Raw genomic sequence first — 24,288 nt, 5'->3', positions numbered from 1 at the left:
AGCCTGCCATGTTCACACGAGGCACTTCCACAAGGTTCAATGTCCATTCACTGGTCGTGATCTGTCAGGGTTTGTGTAGCACTTGTCCGTCCACTCAATCTTTGCACCGGTCCACATAATCAGGAGTTTTCAGGTGCTCATTCGGCAAGATGAGAATGTTCTCCAAGTCTTTGGTTGTGCAGAGGCACAGCCCTTTCTCCCAGGTACTTTTATAAATCTTTTCGGCTTCTATCAGGAGCTTGCTGAGCCATTGACGAGCCATTAAAATCCTTATCTCTCACACAAGATATTCTTTATGGTGACCAGAACACCGCCGTTTCTAGGGGTTTCTGTGCATGTGCACCGAGCATTCTGGGTGGATCACGTCATTTTGAAAGTCACACATTGAAAAATTATATTTCTTGTTTGTGTAAAATATCATTGTGATTTTGCTGAAAGAGGTTACATTAATTAATTTTACAATTTAACGTTCATACTTTTAATCCCAATCCCAACACTTTGTCCTGAGCATTTCTGATAAATGCCAGTTTTCAACACCACAAATAGTACACACATGATTGATTAAATCTCCCATCAACTCAGCCGCAGTTTTAATGCACAGGTGTGTCTAACCGAGCAACAGGTGGAACTGATGTGAGTGACACAGACTGACAGAATGTCTGATAGACTGATATTAGCGACAAATTAGCAATTTGAACCATTGCCATTTGTTCTTACAGACCGAGCTTGGTTTGAAACTTCATCCAATATGCATCGATCCACATTACCACATATTATGCATACTTCTCCCAAGTTTGATTTCAATCCTTCAGCTGTTCTCAAGTATCAGATTCTTATCTGACATGAATTTTAACCTTTAACCTCTTGATGCTGAAATCTAATCAGTTCAGCTTTGCATCATAATATACACACATACCAAGTTTGGTCACAATCCTATCATTCTTTTTTTCAGGAGCATTATAACATTTTTTATTTTTTACCTTTCAGGACATCTCACCTTTGAACCCTTGCCCCCATAATCGAATCAGTTTATCTTTGCATCATTATACATTCTTGTGCCAAGTTTATCTTAGATTCCTTCAAGCATTCTTAAGTTATCACGGAAATGAAAACCTATCACAGATGGACAGACACACGGACGGATACATGGATGGACAAAAACAATTCCTCTGGCAACTTCGTCAACGGAGGCATAAAAATGAATTACAGCAAAATCCTGAAATGAGGATTAACACGGTGCTGTACCTCCAATTTCCAAACTTTTTACGAACTAAGAAATATGTTTGCTGTTTTAGTTTAATCTCAAAAGACAGCACTGCAAGGACTGCCAAGCAGATCGAGAAAACCGAGTCAAGAGAAATTAAAACAGAGGGCACTCGAGTACTCCGAAGAGACTGAAAAACCAGGCTGAGTTATCCTCCCTCCGTCCCTCTTCCTCCACCAACAGATGGTGCCTCTCACCATACCAACCTCAACACTTCATTCATTCCAGTTCAATGTAGTGAACCATCCATCATATGTTCGTACCCTACTCGACCAGGCTATTTGACTTGAAATTTCATGTTCTTGAACAATTGCAATTAAACACAAGAAAACAAAAATATATTTAGCAATCAAATTTATTTTCAATATTTATTTCACATGCAACAACACAGTACTGGCAAAACAGAGGATGCAACAAATATCGTATCATCATCATCATTATCATCAATCAGCTACTGGCTTCCAAACTGGAAACCTGCATCCTCCAAGGAAGCATCTCACAATGACTGGACCCTGCCAGAGATCTTAAAGGAAATTGATGTTGAAGAGTTGTCTGTTCAGGGTGACAATGGGATCAAAGGGGTTATAAGTTAGACTGAGTTTTCAAAAGTAAATATACAGTCAAGGCTCGTGGAAGAACTAATACACTGAACAGATCAGGACATAACAGGACAAAAGGAACAGCATAGAGAGGGGGAAACACCAACAGTGGAGTTGAAGGACAAAATAGAGGGAGACTTGAACAAACAATTGGTGCAGGGAGGAATGGGGGGCAGGAAAGGGGATGCACGGGGTGGACATGATGGATACAGAAGGAAACTCTCAGGAAGGAAAAACTGGAAATTTGGAGTTTTGTTTGAAAAAAAACACGAGTTAAAACTCGAGTTTGTGTTGATTGCATAAGTTGCAGGTGAGTCTTTTTGTGTTTGGGAGAAGGTGGGTAATTAACCAAGTGGTGACGTGGGTGTTCTGGTGTCTGGGTGGCATGAATGAAATGTGTCCCTGTGACATGAAGGTGGTGTTGGAGAGGAAGCATTTTTGTTTCTGTGTGAAGATGGTCAATATCAGTGAGTTGGGGACAGGCTGCGATGATTCTGAATGTGTTGTTGAGTGAAACGTGAGCTTTTCTGTGAGGAAGAGAGATTGAGACCCATGTTTGTAAGATTATTTTGCATGAGTGTGTCTGGGTACAGCATTGAAATGTTCAATTGTTAATGGTGATGGTTCTACTTCTTGACACATCCTCACACCACATGCTGCCATGCTTAAACACATGCCTTGGCACTTTCAACAAAACCTCCAAGGTCACTCAAGGTACACCTTTGTTTTGGCAACCAGCAGCATCACTGATGTGTCATCATCTTGGCAGTAACAAGTGTTGGGCCATTGCTGTGTCCCCATTTATTTGGGATACCTTGCAACATCCCACTACAGCGTGCAGGCAGATAAGACATCGACATTCTTGCCAGGGCTCGTGTAATCCTGCTGGCATGCATTATTTGGGCTGCAGCATAAATCTGGAGGTGTCGGAATCACCCGTCAGGCTTTCGTGCCACATTTGAATCTGAGTGGTAGCAGGGTCCAAATTGAGTGCTTGTGTGGTGGTGAGGAAACTCTTTTTGGACCCCTCACCTGCACCACAATGACAACTGATTATGTTGTGAATGTCTTGTACATGTACTCTGCTTTATACTTTCCTTTCTGTTGGTAATTCTGCTCCCCTACTTTTGGATGGAGTGATGCTAGCAGACAAGAGATAGTTTTGTTTTTTTTCATTGGTTGGTTCGAGACATCTGGGAGCACATTTGTGATGGACTTGGGCCAAAGATTAGCTCCGGAAAACCCCACAATAATTATGGGAATAATTGTGGCCGTAAAAGAAAAAGAGTGAGGACATGAAGTAAAAATTTTCAGGAAAGGAAGAGAACATTGAAAAGGTGAAACTCGAAGAATAAAGGAAAGATGAAATAAAAATATCCACTAATCATCCCAAAAATAAGAATTCTGATTCCCAACGCATCAACAACCAAATGTGTGATGTAAACAATCTGGAATCACACAATGACAGAAGGCAGATGGACAGTGAAGTTTCATCATTCAAAGATTCCTCTCATCTGCGAGATGATGAACCAAGTGGAAAACTCACCTCACATGAGAGAATGTCTCGCTCCTCAAACCCATCTTTACTGTCCAGTTCACCTTCGGCACACCCCTCATTCACCCTCATCTTCCTGATCGAACGTGTGTCGAAGGAGATTAGACAGAGGGGAAGAAAGAGAAATATGGAATTACAGTGAGATTTGCAGACGCTTGTGGTTGCACAACTTAGTGAAGTGAAATCTTGCTTGACAAACCAATAATATCCTCTCTGTCTTGAAATAAAAAGCGACTACGTGATTGTTGTTGATATGATTTATTTATATGACGTAATGGGACACAGATGAGGGTCAAACCTATGATAGAGAAATGTGCTGAATAATTACATGTCCATTTCATTGTGACGTAATCATGTCATGCCAAATTGTGTCGAATGCTTTCCCCTGAGGATCGAACGTGGAAGTAACAATTTCAATTCCAGGTAAGTCCGCATCTGGCAGCAATCACTGCATTGAGATACAAGGAGTGTGTTTGCAGTGTGCCATATACACTGGGTAGTTTGAAACTGATTGTATTGATGAGTCAGCGAATGCATCGCTCCTGAGCAGGAGTCGTAATCCAGGGACGTCATCTTATTGGCACATCACTTCTTTATTTTGTGGCTTGATAACATCTTCTCATCTTACTTTGGAAATCTTTCCTCTCATCACGTTAAAGAGCCATGTAAAATAGCTCATGGAATACCCTGCTTTGAATGTGTTCAGCGATTTGATCCTTCTCGTTTTCTGGCTGGAATTCATTGTTAAAGAATGTGATCAGTGTGTTTTTTGGATGATCCATATGCTGGTGTCTGGGAAATACTTTTAAATTTTCTCAGAATGTGTTGTGTCACTCCCAAAACCTGAGCGTGCTTGAGATGCATGTGCTGAATGATCATGGCACGATACACTTACGTCACGTGGAAACTTGCAAGAAGGTGTTCTGCACATCCCTCGTGCCAAAAAGGCCCTGACAATGAAAGCTGAAACAGTGCTTTAACAATTACGTTGTCATTTCTTCATGTGTGTGTTTTTTTTATGGTGGAGGAGAAATCAACAAAATGTAATCATCGCCACTCTCTCTCCCTCGTAGCAAACAGGTAAATATAAAATCCTCAAAAAAAACTCGCTTACCTGCTCTGTGGGCAGATTGTTTTCTGCAGATTGGACATTGCAGTTTCTGGGTGGCAAGCTGGGAGAGAAGGTGCTTCATCTCCAGTGAGCAAAATAATTTTTCCTGGCATTGCTGTTTGATGAAAGGAAGGAAGAAGAAGTTTATAGATGTCAATGAGAGAGCAGCTGTCTGATAACCTGCTGAGTGATTGGTGAGTTTTTCTCAAATTATGCTGTGATTGGCTGTTTGATCAGCACGTGTACGAACTCAACAGAATCAAGAATATAAAAACTGAAAATCATTTTCAGATATTGCAGTGAGAACTCAATAATAACGTAGAAAATACGTAATTCAATTGGAGTGTGGATGTAAAAGAAAGTGGAAGTCAAATTATGTTGAATTTAGCAATGCTGTGAGATGATGTACGGCTTTGCGATCGTTAAACCGTAACCCCTCGATGAGATTACCTTCCCATCAAAAAGGTGAACCAAAAATCACAACTTTCAATAAAAAGACAAAATAATCAGGAATCTTCACAATATGAAAACCTCTGAAGATTTTCTAACTCACTCAATTGGTCACCTGTCATGAATTCTTTCTCCTCAAATTTAACATTAAATTCACACTGTGTGTGTGTGTGTGTGTTCCTCACTCAAACTCCACCTCATCTTGAATGTGTGATGAAGGAGTCTCAACAAAGGCTGAGGAAGAAACAAAGAATGTTTTAGTACAAACTCAACGATGTCTCATGGGATTAGAAATAGGGAAAGTCTTCTTGGGGCAGAAAGGATAAAGAGCTGTCTAAATCCCAGTTGTATAAAGGGAAAATACACCGATGGAAGAAAGGAAGGTTGTGCTTGACAAATGTATTTGAGTTTTATGAAGCAGTTTCTCATTGGATGCACAGTGAGTGAACAAAAAATTGGAAACATCAAAAGAATGTTACTTTTTCGGTTGTTGAGCCACCAGTTGCATCCAGGAAGGCATGGATATGACATGGTGTGGAGTCAAAAAGGATCTAGAATTGCAGAATTTGATAACTTGTAACAGCATTGAAATGTTTAATTGTTAATGGTGATTGTTCTACTTCTTGACACATCCTCACACCACATGCTGCCATACTTGAACACATGGCACTTTCAATGAAACCTCCCAGGTCACTCAAGGTACACTTTTGTTTGGGTAACAAGCAGCATAACTCTTGTGTCATCATCTGGGAATCATCTTGGCAGAAACAAGTTTTGGGTCATTGCTGTATCCCCATTTATTTGGGATACCTTGCAGCATCCCACTACAGCGTGTAGGCAGTTTAAACATCGACATTCTTGCCAGGGCTCGGTTGACCCTGCAGGCATGCATTAGTTGGGCTGCAGCATCAATCTGGAGGTGTCGTAATCACCCGTCAGGCTTTCCTGCCACATTTGAATCCGAGTGGGAGCAGGGTCCAAATTGAGTGCTTGTGTTGTGGTGAGGAAACTCTTTTTGGACCCCTCACCTGCACCACAATGACAACTGATTATGTTTTGGATGTCTTTCATATGTACTCTGCTGAATACTTTCCAATCTGCTGGTAATTCTGCTCCCCTCCTTTTGGATGGAGTGATGCCAGACAAGAGATAGTTTTTTTTCCATTGGTTGGTTCGAGATATCTGGGAGCACAATTGTGATAGACTTGGGTCAAAGATTACCCCCGGCCAACCCCAGAATAATTGTGGGAATAATTGTGGCCGTTAAAGAAAAAGAGTGAGGACATGAAGTAAAAATTTTCAGGAAAGGAAGAGAACATTGAAAAGGTGAAAATCTAAGAATAAAGGAAGGATAAAATAAAAACATCCATGAATCATCCCAAAAAGAAGAATTCTAATTCCCAACGCATCAAGAACCAAATGTGTGATGTAAACATTCCGGAATCACACAATGACAGAAAGCAGATGGACAGTGAAGTTTTATCATTCAAAGATTCCTTTCATCTGCGAGATGATGAACCAAGTGGAAAACTCACCTCACATGACAGAACGTCTCGTTCCTCAAACCGATCTTTACTCTCCAGTTCAACTTACGCACATCCCTCATTCAGCCTTATCTCCTTGATCGAATGTGTGTCTAAGGAGATGAGACAGAGGGTAAGAAAGAGAAAATATGGAATTACAGTGAGATCTACAGAGGCTTGTGTTGCACAACTCGGTAAAGTGAAATCTTGCTTGACAAACCAATAATATCTTCTCCGTCATGAAACAAAAAGCGAATACGTGATTCTTGTTGATACGATTTATTTATGTGACGTAATGGGACACAGATGAGGGTCAAACCTGTGACAGAGAAACGTGCTGAATAATTACATGTCCATTTCATTGTGACGTAATCATGTCGTGCCACGTTGTGTCGAATGCTTTCCCCTGAGGATCAAACGTGGAGGTAACAATTTCAAAACCGGGTGAGTCCACATCCGGCACCAATCACTGCGTTGATATACAGGGAGTGTGTTTACAGTGTGTCATGCACACTGGGTAGTTTGGCACCAATTGTATTGATGGGTCAGCGAATGCATCGGTCCTGAGCAGGAGTCATTATCCAGGGACGTCAACTTATTGGCACATTACGTCTTCATTTTGTAGCTTGATAACATCTTCTGATCTTTCTTTGGAAACCTTTCCTCTCCTCACGTTAAAGAGCCATGTAAAATAGCAAATGGAATACCCTGCTTTGAATGTGTTCATTGATTTGATTCTTCTCATTTTCTGAATGGAATGAATTGTTAAAGAATGTGATCAGTGTGTTTTTGGATGATCCATTTGCTGGTGTCTTGGAAATACTTTCAAATTTGCTCAGAATGTGTTGTCACTTCCAAAACCTGAGCGTGCCTGAGATGCATGTGCTGGATGATCATTGCATGATGCAATTACGTCATGTGGAAACTTGCAATAAGGTGTTCTGCACATCCCTCGTACCAAAAAGGCCTTTGGAATGAAATCTGAAACAGTGCTTCAACAATTACGTTGCCATTTCTACATGTGTGTGTTTTTTTATGGTGGAGGATAAATCAACAAAATGTGATCATCGCCCTCTCTCTCTCCCTCGTAGCAAACAGGTAAATATAAAATCCTCAAAAAACTCTCTTACCTGCTCTGTGGGCAGATTGTTTTCTGCTGATTGGACATTGCGGTTTCAGGGAGGCAAGGGGGGAGAGAAGGTGCTTCATCTCCAGTCAGCAAAATATTTTTTTCCTGGCATTGCAGTTTGATGAATGGAAGGAAGAAGAAGTTTAAAGATGTCATTGAGAGAGCAGCTGTCTGATAACCTGCTGAGTGATTGGTGTTTATATTCAAATTATGCTGTGATTGGCTGTTTGATCAGCACGTGTACGAACTCAACAGAATCAAGAATATAAAAACTGAAAATTACCTTCAGAAATTGCAGTGACGATTCAATAATAACGAAGAAAATCCGAAATTCAATTGGACTGTGGATGGAAAAGAAAGTGGAAGTAAAATTTTGTTGAATTTAGCAATGCTGTGAGATGATTTACGGCTTTGCGATCGTTAAACCGTGACCCTTCGAGAAGATGATCTTCCCATCAAAAAGGTGAACCAAAAATCACAACTTTCAATAAAAAGACAAAATAATCAGGAATCTTAACAATATGAAAACCTCTGAAGATTTTCTAACTCACTCAATTGGTCACCTGTCATGAATTCTTGCTCCTCACTTTTAACATCAAATTCACACACACACTGTGTGTGTGTGTGTGTGTGTGTGTGTGTGTGTGTGTGTGTGTGTGTGTGTGTGTGTGTGTGTGTGTGTGTGTGTGTGTGTGTGTGTGTGTGTGTGTGTGTGTGTTCCTCACTCAAACTCCACCTCATCTTGAATGTGTGATGAAAGAGACTCAGCAAAGGCTGAGGAAGAAACAAAGAATGTTTCAATACAAACTCAACGATGTCTCACGGGATTAGAAATCGGGAAAGTCTTCTTGGGGCAGAAAGGATAAAGAGCTGTCGAAATCCCAGTTGCATTAAGGGAAGATACACCGATGGAAGAAAGGAAGGTGATGCTTGACAAATGTATTTGAGTTTTAGGAAGCAGTTTCTCATTGGATGTTCAGAGAGTGAACAAAAATTGGAAACATCAAAAGAATGTTACTTTTCGGTTGTTGAGCCACCACTTGCATCCAGAAAGGCATGGATACAACATGGTATGGAGTCAAAAAGGATGGAGAATTGCAGAACTGGAATGTAGCACCATTATTCCACAAGGAAGTCCTCCAATTCACGTCGGTTTGATGAAGGCAGAAATCGCTTCATCAGGGGCCAACAAGACACCCCTCCCAGCAGGGAAGAAATTCTGCATAATGGGATGCAGATGATCATTAAAGATGGTAATGTAGCATGCTGCATCAACCCTGCCTTCTGATGGAATGAGTGGACCCAAGTGATGCCAGAAAAGCATACACCACACCATGATGAAACCGCCATAAGCTTTCAGTTTTGAAATAGGCACTCAGAGCTGTATAAATCCCTGGGTCGTCCCCACATGTGCACACGTCCAATCGTCGAGAACAAGGTGAAGGATGACTCATCAGATCATATCACGTTCCTTCACGACTCGGCAGCCCATTGCCTGTGCAACTCCTTGGATCACTGGCCCCACAAATGGGCATTGCCAGGTCTTATGATCAGTTTGTGCAGAGCATCCCGCTTTGATTTTTAATCCTGTGAAGTTTCCTTCAGACTGTTTTGGATGATACAGGATTCTCACAAGCTACATTGAACTTTTTACACTGTCCATAATTGCTCCCGTTTCACCTCGCAGTCCAGAATTATGCCCGTGCATCACGCTTGTCGAGTGTACGCTTCCATCCAATGTTTCCCTTTGATGATGATGTCTTTCCTTTGTCCCAGACTGACATAACTTTTGAAACATTTCCTTGTGACATGTTCGCAATTTCCCCAGCCTTTGCCACTGAAGCGACTGCCAATCCCCACCAATATTTCCACCCCATTAAAAGTCATTGAGGTGACCTCCTGCAGCCATACTGGCTCTAAATAGTAGACTTGAGCTGCAGTTGAGTTCATTCCCTCCCAACCCCAAGTCCTCAACCACCATCAGGTCATCTACCACCCCCCCCCAAGTTCTCAAAGTTCCCCCAACCACAAATCCTAAAAAGCACCCCCACCTCACCACACCGATGACAAGTCCTCAACCACCCCTCACTCTACTTCCAATTCTCTGTCCCCCTTCTGCCCCCCCCCACCGCAAATATCTGCCCTCCCCTCCCCCTTTCTTCCCATTTTTAACAAGGTGCTCATTCCCGTTCGTTAAGAAAAACGATAAAAGTAAATATCGATGGGACAATGTTCAATTCGAAATTTCTCAAGATTCCCTCATAAGTTCACTCAATGATAAGAAAAAACATACAAGGTCATCCGTAATGGGGAAAAATGTTGTCGGGTTCGACTCCACATCGGACATTCTGCTTTGAGTCACCAAACAATGAATGGAGGCCCTGATAATCAGACATGAGATCAGGGCCGTCACTCTGGACATATCTCACGCTTTTGATGCAGTCTGGCATTCTGCCTTCCTCTCCAAACTCTCTTCCTGTAAAGGCCAACTCCATACATGACTGAATGACTTCCTCCTCTCTCGTAACCTTTGTGTGTCATTCAATGGAATCTTTTCATCTCATCACCCTGTCAAGACTGGAATGCCCAAGCAGTGGTCCGAGTTCTTTTCCTGATCTTCAACAATGATCTCGCTGACTCTGGAAAATCCTCTTTATCTATTTGCTAATGACTCCACCCTCTGCCGTGACATCAATTATCCTTCAGGAAGGCAGGCTGCAGCATCTGCCCTCTCTTCAGGCCTTGGAAAAAAAATCACAAGCTGGCCAAAGACTTGGAATGTCTTTCAATCTGACAAATCTCACGCTCTTATTTCATTTCTCTCCAAAATTATAGTCTGACAAACCACACCTCTTGACCCACCTCCTCCCGCAAATCTACTTTCTTACCAATCCTCTTCAGGAAGTTCATTCAATAAAGCTCCTGGGCTTCACTATCAGCAAAGATATTTTTAGGGCAAACCACATTTCAAAGTTGGCCTCCGAAGCCATTCTCCAAATGACCACACTCCGTCATACAAAGTCCTTCCTTGGCACACCTGAACTCAAGTCCACCTCCAAGGGCTTCATGAGCAGCTTGGTGGAGGACTTTTCTCTATCCTCTGGGCTGGTTCCCGTCTCACATCTTTCCCTGCTTGATGCTGTACAAACCAAGGCCTTCAAGATCATTGGAATTTCCCTCACTGAATCTGAGTCGAGGACGAACCTATGGCTGTCACTTCACTGCCGCAGACAGGTCAATGGTTTCTCTGTCTTTGACCACCTCATTTCCAGGATTGCACGTTCTGATCTTTCTGTGCTTTGTCACCCCCAGGTTTCTGCAGGGCTCACAAGGTCCACCATCAACCCCCTTCTTGTGAAACTATCAAAATCCAGGTCACTGCAGACATCCAATCATTAGTTCCTCTTTTTTCTTGCCTAAAGAATCAACTTCTATCTCCTGTTCAATCGCATTCTTCCTTCCAGATTTTCAAGACAGCTGTTCGCCACCATCTCAGATCGTCACCATTTGAACAACATGATCTTTTCTGCCCTTGTTAACCCCGCCCAAATCCCTCCTCTGTTAAATTTTTCAGTCTTCCCTCCTGGGAGTTTCCTTGTGTCCATCTTGTCCATGCCATGCATGTTTTGCTTCCTGTTTTAGTCTGTTATATCCTAATGCCGCTGTTAGTCTGTGAAGAGCAGTGTGGCAGCTCTTCCACGAGCCTCGACTATGTGTACAAAAAAGACCCTTCAGACAGCGAAGACACTTTAAGATCCCTCAAACCTCAAAGACTCTTCAGCTCCTCTATATCACGAAACACAGCCTCACTACAAACGCCCTTCATCAGGAGAAGAGCGTCCATTCCACAAGGCTATTCATGTTCATTTAAAATGTAGTTTGAGCATTCCTCCTATAACCGCTCACCAGAGATAGGTGACTTTCCCCAAATTACACTGTGATTGTCTTCCTGATCAAATTTTGTGCAAAATTTACAGAAACAGGGGTATTGGAATTGAAAAATACTTTCAGGAATCATCGAGGATTCAACAAAAGTCGAAAAGCAAATAAATAACACAATCACGACACAGAAACAAAACACTGAAATGAAGCAGAATTTTCCGAAAAAATTGGAGAATTTGGTAATGCGGTGACACCGGCATTGCTAACACAGCAACTCCAACCATGATATGATTATTCTCTGAACGTAAAACAAAGTTATTCAAAAATTAATCATAATTATGTTAAATGGGAAGAGGAAAATAAAGAGGAAACTTGGCAAAATGAAAACATCAATCAATGTACAAACTAACTTGAAAGCTCACCTGCAGGGACAACTTGCACCTTATTGTGGAGATCAACTCTCAGCTCATTCCCGATGTTTCCAGCCTCGACATTGTCATTGTCAAAAGTCACAGTCACATTCAACATCCTCACAATCACAGGACAAAAACACTTCATGCTTCCTCTGGGAACCATAAAAAAGGGAAATTAAATGATTAAAGCAAATGATTGTAATAGAAAAATATTGGGAAAAAATAAATAACTGAAAATTGGGAAATAAAAAAAAATAATGATTCAAAAAGTAGGACACCACGGCCACCAAGACGAAACACTCAATGTTTCCGTCCAGGAACCATCTTCACATTCTGAATTGTCATCATCCTCACATTCACACTCATTGTCATCATCTTCACAATCACAATCATTGTCATCATCTTCACAATAACAATCACAATCATGATCTTCACAATCACAATCATCTTCGTCATCTGCACAATCACAATCATCGTCATGATCTTCGCAAATGCCTTCATCTTCATCATCTTTGTTGTCTTTTCTAGCAACACACACACAATAATGAGCAAAACTTCGTTTTAGAGAACATTTCACTGTGTTGGTAAAATGAAGGAAGAATAGCATGGGCAGCCGTAATTATAAATATAAATATATACACGACTGTGTAAATGACTTTTGCACAGTGTGTGTGTGTGTGTGTGTGTGTGTGTGTGTGTGTGTGTGTGTGTGTGTGTGTGTGTGTGTGTGTGTGTGTGTGTGTGTGTGTGTGTGTCTCTGCATGCGCACGCACATACGGGTATATATATATATATATATATATATATATATATATATATATATATATATATATATATATATATATATACTTTTTTCTTTTTTTTTTTACAGTGCCTATCGAAAGTCTTTACCCGATTTCAATTTTTTCACTTTTTCTTGCCTTATCGCCTGGAATTGAATTGCATTAAACCAGACTTTTTCTTCCTTTATTGACACACCGTAACCAACAACTTCCAAGTGAAAATCAAAACAAAATTTCTGATTTAATGTAATTTAATTCCAGGCAATAAGGCAAGAAAAGATGAAAAATTTGAAAGGCGGTGTGCACTTTTTAAAGGCATTGGAGAAAAAAAAATTACGAATGATATGATATGATTTTTGAATATATGTAGGTATATGTATGTATATATATATGAGCCTGGTGTTGGCGCAGTGGTTAGGGCAGCGGCTTGGGATCCAAAAGGTCCTGAGTTCAAGCCCCGTTGGGCCACAAAATTAATACACCAGGGGGTTAACTCAGCCTGTCATCCTTCCGGGGTCGGCGAAATGAGTACCAGTATACTGGGCCGGTGAATACCCCGGTTAAAATAGGTGCACCATATCCCTGTGTGGTAAGAGGCGACCAGGGTTGCGTCAGGAAGGGCATCCGGCGTAAAACGTGCCAAATCACTATGCGGATCATACGGATGATCCGCTGTGGCGACCCCTCATGGGAGCAGCCGAAAGAAGAAGAAGAAGAAGATGTATGTATATATATATATATATGTATATGTATATGTATATATATGTATATATATATGTATGTATATATATATATATATATATATATATATATATATGTGTGTATGTATATATATGTATGTATGTGTGTATGTATATATATGTATGTATATATATATGTGTATGTATATATATATATATATATATATATATATATATATATATATATATATATATATATGTATGTATATATATATATATATGTATGTATATATATATATATATATATATATATATATATATATATATATATATATATATATATATATATATATATGTATATATATATATATATATATGTATATATATATATATATATATATATATATATATATATATATATATGTATGTATATATATATATATGTATATATATGTATATATATATATATACATACACACATATATAGCCAATCAGATCTCATCTCATCAATTAAACCCAGGTGGCTCGGATTGTGTTAATGATTGATCCCTCCCACACTCCTCCAACTGAATAAGCTGTGTAAAGCAACCCAAGAAGACTTACTTAAAGTAAGTGCGACACTGTTTCAAACCCTTCCCACATTTGCAAATCCTCAACATACACACACACACACACATATATAGGTATGTGTATATATATATATATATATATATATATATATATATATATATATATATATATATATATATATATATATACATATATATCTTCTTCTTCTTCTTCTTCATCTTTCGGCTGCTCCCGTTAGGGCTCGCCACAGCGGATCATCTGTATGACCCGCATAGTGATTTGGCACATGTTTTACGCCGGATGCCCTTCCTGACGCAACCCTGGTCGCCTCTTACGACACAGGGATATGGTACACCTATTTTTACCGGGGTACACACCGGCCCAGTACACTGGTACTCATTTCGCCGACCTCGGAAGGATGACAGGCTGAGTCAACCCTCTGGTGTATTAATTCAGTGGCCCAACGGGGCTTGAACTCAGGACCTTTTGGATCCCAAGCCGCTGCCCCAACCACTGCGCCAACACCAGGCTCATATAGGCAATAAGGCATATATATATATATGTCAAATAATAACATATTTGCAGCAGAAAAGAGGTTCATTGGGATCATCGGTTGCTGTTCTGAATTAAGTTCCAGAATAAAAATGAATCCTTGCGAAGAGGAACAGCAAGAAGTAAATGAAGGTCACCAAAGAAGAAAAATATCAGAATGTGTTGTTTACCCGAAGTGTTTGTGTACCCAGGGATAGATGTTGATCACCAAGTCCACGAGAAGGACGAAAAGAGAGATCACTCCGATTGCATGCTCAAAGCGTCCCCAGAGCGACATCAGTTGTCCCATGTCCAACGTCCCAAGAAAGGAACGTTCACCAAAGATCTGTGGACAAGGAATTGACAAGTTTAATGAAATCATGTTATTTGAACGAGCAAGTTTCCCATGCTCCGACGGGATTCAAAATGGGGTCGTGATGAAGTCGGAAAAAATGCAAATGGAATCTTCTGTCATTGAGCACACAACATGGGAACATCAATTCGCATTAATTGCCACAAATGAATCAATTTAAATGCTCCAATTTGCTCCGTTTTAAAATGTTTCTTCAATATATGAAGCTACTTGATAGCTTGGTTCCCTTATAATAATTTGTATTGGTGTCAAAGTCAGTGACTTTTTGCAAATTAATAGTAGGATGACACCATGGGTGTGTCCCGTTGGGAAGTGACTTGGTCGTTTCACAGTGCTCAAGGAAACACTCCAATGGAAGGGAGTGCTGGGCTGAACAACACGGCGGTCTCCAAGGAAACATTACTATCGTGGAACTCGAGCAGATGCTGGCCTGGCCGTCATTTTCAGTTTTACTCGATCTTCTTGTGACAACTTCCCCAAACAAATTGATTGTGTTTGCAACAGTTATAGAGCATCTTGAATCGGGAAAGAAAGATCAATAAATGGGGAGTCAGAAGGGGGAGCTCCACCACCAAGATTATCTGTGGACCTTCCACTGTGCATTTTGGAGAGGGAGGTGGTGGAGATCGAATTTGGATGTTTGTAGATTTTAAAGAATTAGGTTGAAAAGTGGAAGTCACAATAAAAGTCTGAACTGCATGTTTCAATATTGTCCTCTCTGAAAGCACAATTGAAGAAATAACCAGGAATCGTTTCAAATCTGACCATGGTGGCCATATTGCGAACACAAGTGGGCATGTTCCATCAACAAGCAGCTTTCTTTCTGCTCACCACACACCTCCTTTGATTGCTTTTCTCCATTTGCTAAGCATCTTACAAAGTGGTTGTGATGGAAGTGTGTCCGCCGTGGTCTGAAAGAAGTTGGCCGACATAGTCGGAAAGAATCTGGCCGCCGTAGTAGGAAAGACCTGGCCGCTGGAAGAGGAAAAATTCTGGCTGCGTAGTCAGAAAGAACCTGGGCGACGTAGTCAGAAAGAACCTGGTCACCTTAGACAGAAAGAACCAGGTCACCGTCGTCAGAAAGAACCTGGGCGCCGTCCTCTCTGAACGCCGTCCTTTCCTTTCCTGTAACTTCCTCTCTGAACTCATCAATCAGATTTTTAACCCTTTACCCTCCGTCCATCATCGACGCTCTTTCTCTACGTTTCCCACTCACCTGGTAAGATCCGTTCACGGCCCACACTCCGCGACGCACCTGGTGCACCGGAAACATGTTTTGAAACAACACAAGTGTTCCACGAATTTCCTTTAAAATAACTCAGGAGCACAACGAAAATCCAGCACTTCGCTGCAACAAAAGTGACGGAATGAACTGAATGTTCTCACAAAACAAACGGAACAACGCATCCCGCCGATGGGCTTTGTGACGCTGCAGTCATTGTTGTCATGGGAACTGAACTGATTTCAAAACAAACTGATTGCATTGTCGTTTGCATCGTTCCGTCATTATCTGATGTAGTATTATATCATGTGTTGTAATGTCCATGTACAAGTATTACGCTATTTGTTGAATTTTGTTGAAGTTGCCAGAAAAGGGAAACGAAGTTCGGATGAGAGATGTAAGTGAGAGCGTCACAAAAGTGTGGGCGGGGCGTTAAAAGGGGGCGGGGCGTAAATGTTTCCTTCATATTTGCATACATAGTAAGTCGATGGTCCTTTATTAAATTTTTCGGTTTGTTGTGGAACCACAAACACGTCCAATGCTGCACTACCACTTGTGTTTGTATTCTTCTGATGGTCATAAACGAACTGAAAATGAAGCTTGAACTGAAAAGAGCTGAAACAGGCCGGACATTCCCTCCAGGTGTTCCCTTCATGCTCAGATGTTACCTCCAAATAGTCCGAGGTCATGATCGGTTCAGATCAATCAAAACACTGTTTGTGTGTTCAACACATACATACATGTACACACATACAAACACACGTACACATGTACACACATACATGTACACATGTGCAGATATACATGTACACACATACATACATACATGTACACACATACAAACACACGTACACATGTACACACATACATGTACACACATACATTTACACATGTACAGACATACATACATGTACACACGTACAAACACACGTACACATGTACACACATACATACATACATGTACACACATACAAACACACATACACATGTACACACATACATACATGTACACACATACATGTACACATGTACAGACATACATATACACACATACAAGTACACATGTACATATACACGTACATGTACACACATACAAAATACGTACACATGTACAAACATACATACACACGTACACATGTACATGTACACACATACACACATACATGTACAAACACACGTACACATGTACACACATACACACGTACAAACACATGTACACACATACATGTACATGTACACACCTACAAACACACGTACACATGTACACACATACAAACACACGTACACATGTACACACATACAAACACACGTACACACATACATACGTACAAACACACATACACACATACACACATGTACACACGTACACACATACATGTACACACGTACACACATACACGTACACACACATACAAACACACGTACACATGTACACACATACATGTACATACGTACAAACACACGTACACATGTACACACATACAAACACTCGTACACACATACATACGTACAAACACACGTACACATGTACACACGTACACACGTACACACATACAAACACTCGTACACACATACATACGTACAAACACACGTACACATGTACACACATACATACGTACAAACACACATACACACTACACACGTACACACGTACACACATACATGTACACACATACACGTACACAAATACACGTGCACACATACATGTACACACGTACACACATACACATACACGTACACACATACATGTACACACGTACACACATACATGTACACACACCTTATTTAATATTGTCCATGTGAATTTTGAAGCATGTAATTAAATAATTAAGCCCCTGACTTGATGTAAAAACTGTTTTATTATCAAAATAAATTTCCATTCTCCCTTTACATCACAATTGCCGTTTACTAACGAAATACCCAATGAACGAATGAACGACAGAAAGATTAACTTCAGATATGAGAACTCAAATTCAGCTCCAGTGATCCATCAAAGTAAAACAACACGGCCGACACCTCACCTGTGGTTCCAATTAAGATAGGAGTTGGACATCCGATTACCTGTGAAATTTCACTTCCCACACACAAAAATTGTTTGTTATTAATTCCAATTGCAAAGCACGTCGGTATCACGTGACCCTCCTTGTGGGTGTGGTGGGGAGTACCAAGATGGCGGCCGGTGTGCACGTCGGCATCACGTGTCCCTCCTTGTGTGTGTGGTGGGGAGTACCAAGATGGCGGCCGGTGAGCAGTGTTTCTTTTACTTCAGAAAATCAGTGATCCAGTTTGATTTCGATCAGTGGTTGTGACAATTCCTACGATTATACGATCACACATGGCGATGTTGAAGCGTCCAGTTCATTGTTATTTCCACTTTTCGTCCGAATTCTTCACAATCTACAAACATGCAAAACTCCTTCCCAAAAATACATTGTAGAAGGTCCATATGTTAGCTTGGCCGTCGTTCGTCCTTCTGACCGCCCATTAATTTATCTTTCTTTCACTTTTCGAACACAACTCGTCCTCTCAAAAAGCCGACTCTCAAACGAAGCAAGCCGCCCCGTAAGCGGTTATCAAGCTGCTTGCTAACGGAACACACCCGAGGAATCGATTTCCTTCACAATTATTCGTGAATTCGATCCTTGGGAACTGAAGTTTAAACCTGACGTTGTGATCACAGGCCCAACAAACGGATCGAACCTTTCACACCAAGTTTGGTTTGTTTGGAGCAACAAATAAGAGGACATTTGTTTACTTAACCGTCATTAAACTGTAATTGTTTATTTCATATCACAATCTGTTTCCTTTCCTGTAACTTCCTCTCTGAACTCATCAATCGGATCTTTAACCCTTTACCCTCCGTCCATCATCGACCCTCTTTCTCTTCGTTTCCCACTCACCTGGTAAGATCTGTTCACGGCCCAGACTCCGCGACGCACCTGGTGCACCGGAAACATGTTTTGAAACTCAATGCAAGTGTTCCACGAGTTTCCTTTAAAATAACTCAGGAACACAACGAAAACCCAGCACTTCGCTGCAACAAAAGTGCCGGAATGAACTGAATGTTCTCACAAAACAAACGGAACAATGCATTCCGCCGATGGGCTTTGTGACGCTGTAGTCATTGTTGTCATGGGAACTGAACTGATTTCAAAACAAACTGATTGCGTTGTCGTTTGCATCGTTCCGTCATTATCTTATGGAGTAATATGGAATAGGCAAAGCCAAGAAGCGAACGTAGAATTCTTCTTACATTCACTTCTGACTTTACTTATAACGTGTTCACAACTGTATACTTGCCAACTTTACCGTGGTACGTGTCAGCGCCACACAGCGAATGATTTTGACGCAATTTCCGGTTACTTCGGCGTGGATTCGGGATCAGCGATCAAATAATGTAAATCACGATTAAAAATTATTTTTTGATGATGTGGGAGATATCTTTATTAAAATTAACTTTGGGAAAAAAATGATTGAATAAATAAATAAATAAACAATCACTTCTGGTCAAGAATAAAAGAAAATATAAGTTCCGGAAAGAGTTTCAAAATCACTCCCGGTAATGTTAAATATTATGTTAAATACGAAATAAACACTTCCTGTCATGAAAAAAATCACTTTCGGAAGTATAAAATTAACTTGGGGTAAAAAAAATAATTGAATAAAGAAATAAACACTTCCGGTCATGATCTCCCGGCATGCATCATTCCCCATGACAAAAACCAGAAACAAAAACAACCAGAAGGAAAAAAAAAACGGAAGCAAAAGGGTCATAGACAACGACACGGATTCCAAATAGCCAGGGGAATTGTGTTGTTGTTGTTGTTGTTGTTGTTGTTTCCTATTCTGTCACGTACACGTGTGAAGTATGAAGCTCACTGCGTCGTTCATTATATCATGTGTTCTAATATCGTACAGTGGATAAGCTCTCATATTTTAACAAATTGTGCATTTTATGAGAAAAGCATGAAATTTCTCGCGTAGTTAGAGCATACCATCATGTTTATTTTCGGATGTGGAGGGAAGTCAGATTTCACCTCTGAGGGGACAGTGAGAGGTCAAATCCAAGATAGCCGCAAGTCACCGGGTCTAATGTTCAAACATCCTTAATTTTGGAACCAGACTGTGCAGAAAAAACATGGATGACCCACAAAATATGTAATGGAGAAGAAAGGAAATACCTTTGGAGATTTTTTTAAAAATTATTTTAATGGCAGAAACAAACTTTGGTCCATCACGGGTGATGAAGGTTGTGGCTCCTACTGCGATGCCAAAGAACTGGAAGGACTTCCTTCGATGCGATGATAACAAAACCGAATTGTTTGCTTTCCTGTCACGCGTAGTTGTTCATCTTCCTCGAGCAGAGGACAAGGAACTGTATGCAACAGATGGAAGTGGAGTCCTTTGCTCTCCGGCTGAGTCATACTTGGCCTGCCTTGCCCCATGTTCGCAGGAGGAGGCCGACACTCGTCGACTTCTGCATGTGGCAGATGCTGTGCAAAAGGGGTGTAAGAAGGTGACCATATGTACCGTTGATACTGATGTGGTCGTACTGGCTGTAGCTTCATTCAGCAAGACAGCTCCTAATGAGCTGTGGGTTACCTTTGGTGTCAGGTCAAGCTTTAATGACATAGCTGTTCACGAAATGGTTACCACAATGAATCCAACACAGTGTCTGACTCTCCCAGTCCTTCACGCTTTCACCGGGTGTGAAACTGTATCTGCATTCGCTGGCAGAGGAAAGAAGTCTGCCTGGGAAACTTGGAAGTCTTTCCCAGAGGTAAATGATGCTTTCAATGAACTCCTATGCATGCCAAGTGAGGTCAGTGAAGGATCATTGTTACTGCTGGAGCGATTTGTAGTGCTAATGTATGACCGAACCAGTGAGAGCACAGAAGTGAATCATGCCAGGAAACAGCTCTTCACACAGAAGTCTAGAACTCTAGAGAACATTCGTCCAACCCAGGCAGCACTCAATCAGCACATCAAGCGAACTTGCTCCCAGGCCAACTGTTGGAACCAGGCATTGGTCCTGGACCAGAGATGTCAGAGCCATCTGACTGGGGCTGGACAAAGGAAACAACTCGGTGGCAGCCGCTTTGGACCATTCTCCCAGAAGCATCAAAATCGTGCCATGAATTGATCCTCTGTCGCTGTGAGAAAGGATGCACTGGATGATGCAAGTGTGCCAAAGCTGCGCTCAAGTGCACTGCACTGTGCTTCTGTTCTGGAGGCTGTTAGATTTTGATCACTGCCATTACCATCATCATCATTGCAATAAATAAAGTATGAAATGGAGGAACAGCATGGGACGATTCTGTTAATTTTTTTTTGTATTATTATCCCTATCGTGTCAAAATGGAAGCAAAGTTTCGCTATATTGCATTGGTCCAATCCATTGTCTTTACCAAAAGAATGTCCAAAAGTATATAACGTAATTTGACCTTGACCTCGATTGAAATGCATTCCCTTGGCTTCTGGCAATCTCAAAAGTATCACCAAACGAATGGCCATTCCAAATGTAGTTGGAAATGACACCTTAAATGTTTTTTTCCACTGTTTAGTTCCAAAATTAAACGCGTTTGAACATGAGACCCAGTGGACTGGCGGCCATCTTGGATTTTGACCTCTCATGGTCCTCAGAGGTCAAATCTGACTTCCCTCCACATCTGAAAATAAACCTTGTGGTATTCACTAACTATGTCAGAAAATTCATGCTTTTCTCATAAAACGCACAATTATTGTGCTTATCCGCTGTACTATTGCATCTCATGCAGTTTAATGTGGCAGCAGAACACGTGCCAGGCAAGTCCATGGTTGTTGCTGATGCATTGTCCCACAGTCCACTCCCAGAACATGCCTCGGATCGTGAGTTGTCAGAAGAGGTGAACGCATTCGTTCATGGAGTTGAGGCAGGTTTTCCAGCGTCCAAGAGAAAGTTAGATGTCATCAGAGATGCGTCCAGGCTGGATCCTGTTTTGCAACGTGTTATTAACTGCACTATCCATGGTTTTCCTCAGTACATGGATGACTGTCTGGATATACTCAATCCGTGCTGGGAAATCGTAGGCATTTATCTGTCGATGAAGGACTGTTATTGTATGGCACTAGAATCGTCATACCAACTGACATGAAGGTGGAGATTTTTCAGAGCATTCATGACGATGGACATCAGGGAGGAAGGAAGCATCAACGCTGAGCCAATGATTGTATTTGGTGGCCCGGTATGAGTGGGGACATCGAGGACTGTGTCAGTAAATGTGGTCATTGTATCAAGTACTGGTCTGCTCAAAAGCGAAAGCCATTAATCCCGATTCCCCTTCCGTCTCGTCCGTGGGAATGGATAGCAGCTGATATCCTCGAGTTCGACAAGAAACATTATCTGGTCATGGGCGATTATTACTCGAGATTCAACGAGCTCAAACACTTGCCCTCTCTCACAAGTGAAATGCTCATTCATAAAATAAAGTCAACCTTTGCTCGTTGGGGCATTCCTAATATTCTTATCTCAGATAACTGAAGTCAATTCGCATCCAAGGAATTTATGGAGTTTTCTGGAAAATATGGCTTTGAACATGTGACTGCAAGCGTAAAGTATCCACAGACAAATTGATGTGCCGAAGAAAACGGAACACATTGCGAAAATGATCCTGATCCAACCTGATCCGTATCTCGGGCTGATGTGTTGGCGTAACACTTCTTTTGAGCCGACAGGTTTCAGCCCTGCACAGTTGATGCTGGATCAAAGGTGGAACACAATCATGCCAACCTTGTCACAGATTCTTCGAACAAACGCAGAGAAAATCGACCCTAATATCGTGAACAGCAACGATGACAAGGCCAAGGAAAAAGATGCTTACAAATACAATCAGAAACATTCTCCTGAACGTCTCCCTGAACTCCAGGTCGGAAGCAAAGTTCGTCAGAACTGGTCATCAATCGATCTGGGAACAGTTGGGTGCTATCTATTCTTCAGCTACATCTAAAACGCCTCACTCGTATGGTATAAGCGTTGGTAACAAAGTTCTTAAAAGGAGCAGGTGCCACCTCACACCTGATACGACCGTACCTTCATCACCTCATGCATTACCGCATTCAGAAGACGTTCCTGGAGAGCCCGTCATTGAAAATCCAATTGATAATGGAACAAAAAGCTCTGAGAAGTCTGTCGAGTATAAAACTCACTCTGGCAGAAAAGTCAATCAGTTGAAAGAATTGATCTTAAATTAAGGCAAGAAAGAGACTCTGGGCCAGAATAATGGCCGTCATTTCTATCAGATACCAACGTCAGGTAGTCCACCCTGACATTGTCACTTCGTTTTGCTTTTAAGTTGGATTCTGTTTCGGTGTGTGTGTGTGTGTGTGTGTGTGTGTGTGTGTGTGTGTGTGTGTGTGTGTTTGTGTGTGTGTGTGGAGTGTGTGTGTGTGTGTGTGTGTGTGTTGTTATGTCTGACTTCCTTCCTGGGATGACGGTGCAGTAATTGTTCTTTATTTTGATTCCAGTTGGATACTTGAGAAATGGCCATTTATTCAACATGTTGTCCAGGAATTGTTCTGCTTGTGACGAATTAGGTTGTGGGTTTTTGAAGTCTTTCAGTCGATTTGTTGGGGGAGATGTTGTGGAAGTACAGCTCATACACACTGTATGTTAATGAGGGCTGACGATGAATTGGTTTGACATATGTATCCTGTCAGTTCAAAGCTCGATGATGTGGTATTTGTGAGTAAGCATCGGTAAATGCCGATACATGAACGAGTAGAATTGACAGTTACATGTTATAAATTTGCTGTCGCACACATCGGAAAATTGTAATATAATCTGCTTGATGTAAGGAGCTAATTTTGACTGTGGGTGGCAGTATTTTCTTGTAAACTGCCTGGTGAGATTCGTGAAGATTCTGGAATGTTCTCAGACAAAACTTCCTGGATGGACGAGAATCACAGTTGCTGAAAGGCAAGAGATCAATCTGTGATTGAATATAAACCCGCGAGAGGGAGGTGTGGAGACACGGGTGATATGTGATGAGCCGTGTGTTTTGATCGTCCTCGTGCTTGATTTAACTCTGACGAGCACAACCCGCGCTCTGCGCGACATGTTGGGGTGGGTGTGTTTGAGAAAGGAACTGATGCAGAGTATGAGGAGTAATTTTACTTTAATGCAGTAAGTGAAATACGATTTCACTGTTTCAGAACCATTTCATTCA

General features: G+C 41.2%; 1 protein-coding gene across 12 annotated transcripts; it reads right to left on the bottom strand.

Annotated features, from left to right (window-relative positions):
* Positions 1 to 938: 938 nt before the first annotated feature.
* Positions 939 to 21,894, bottom strand: LOC147007670 (uncharacterized). 12 transcript variants are annotated; one of them, XR_015054017.1, is made up of 10 exons: positions 18,106 to 21,876; positions 14,681 to 14,835; positions 11,936 to 12,450; positions 7,915 to 7,972; positions 7,633 to 7,810; positions 6,515 to 6,615; positions 5,165 to 5,213; positions 4,533 to 4,644; positions 3,410 to 3,490; positions 961 to 1,816 (listed from the first exon to the last, which is right to left on the bottom strand). XR_015054017.1 is itself a non-coding variant. In XM_085866620.1 (8 exons), the coding sequence occupies exons 1-3, from the start codon at positions 16,133 to 16,135 to the stop codon at positions 12,189 to 12,191; spliced, it is 474 nt and encodes a 157-aa protein (XP_085722746.1). In that variant the 5' UTR covers positions 16,136 to 16,870; the 3' UTR covers positions 961 to 1,816; positions 3,410 to 5,213; positions 6,515 to 6,615; positions 7,633 to 7,810; positions 7,915 to 7,972; positions 11,936 to 12,188. The 12 variants fall into 12 exon arrangements, 4 of the variants coding, with proteins under 4 accessions (XP_085722748.1, XP_085722746.1, XP_085722745.1 ...); XR_015054015.1 differs by having other exon boundaries at positions 957 to 1,816; positions 3,410 to 3,494; positions 4,533 to 5,213; positions 18,106 to 21,887; XR_015054016.1 differs by having other exon boundaries at positions 957 to 1,816; positions 4,533 to 5,213; positions 18,106 to 21,887.
* Between the last annotated feature and the right edge of the window lie 2,394 nt (positions 21,895 to 24,288).

This window comes from Eptatretus burgeri, unplaced genomic scaffold (assembly GCF_056783735.1).
Source record: "Eptatretus burgeri isolate ZD-2024b unplaced genomic scaffold, Ebu_testis_v1 Ebu_testis_scaffold_53, whole genome shotgun sequence".
Classification (NCBI taxonomy): Eukaryota; Metazoa; Chordata; class Myxini; order Myxiniformes; family Myxinidae; genus Eptatretus; species Eptatretus burgeri.
The sequence above is the reverse complement of the archived record's forward strand: the minus strand, read 5'-3'. Positions and strand labels throughout refer to the sequence as shown.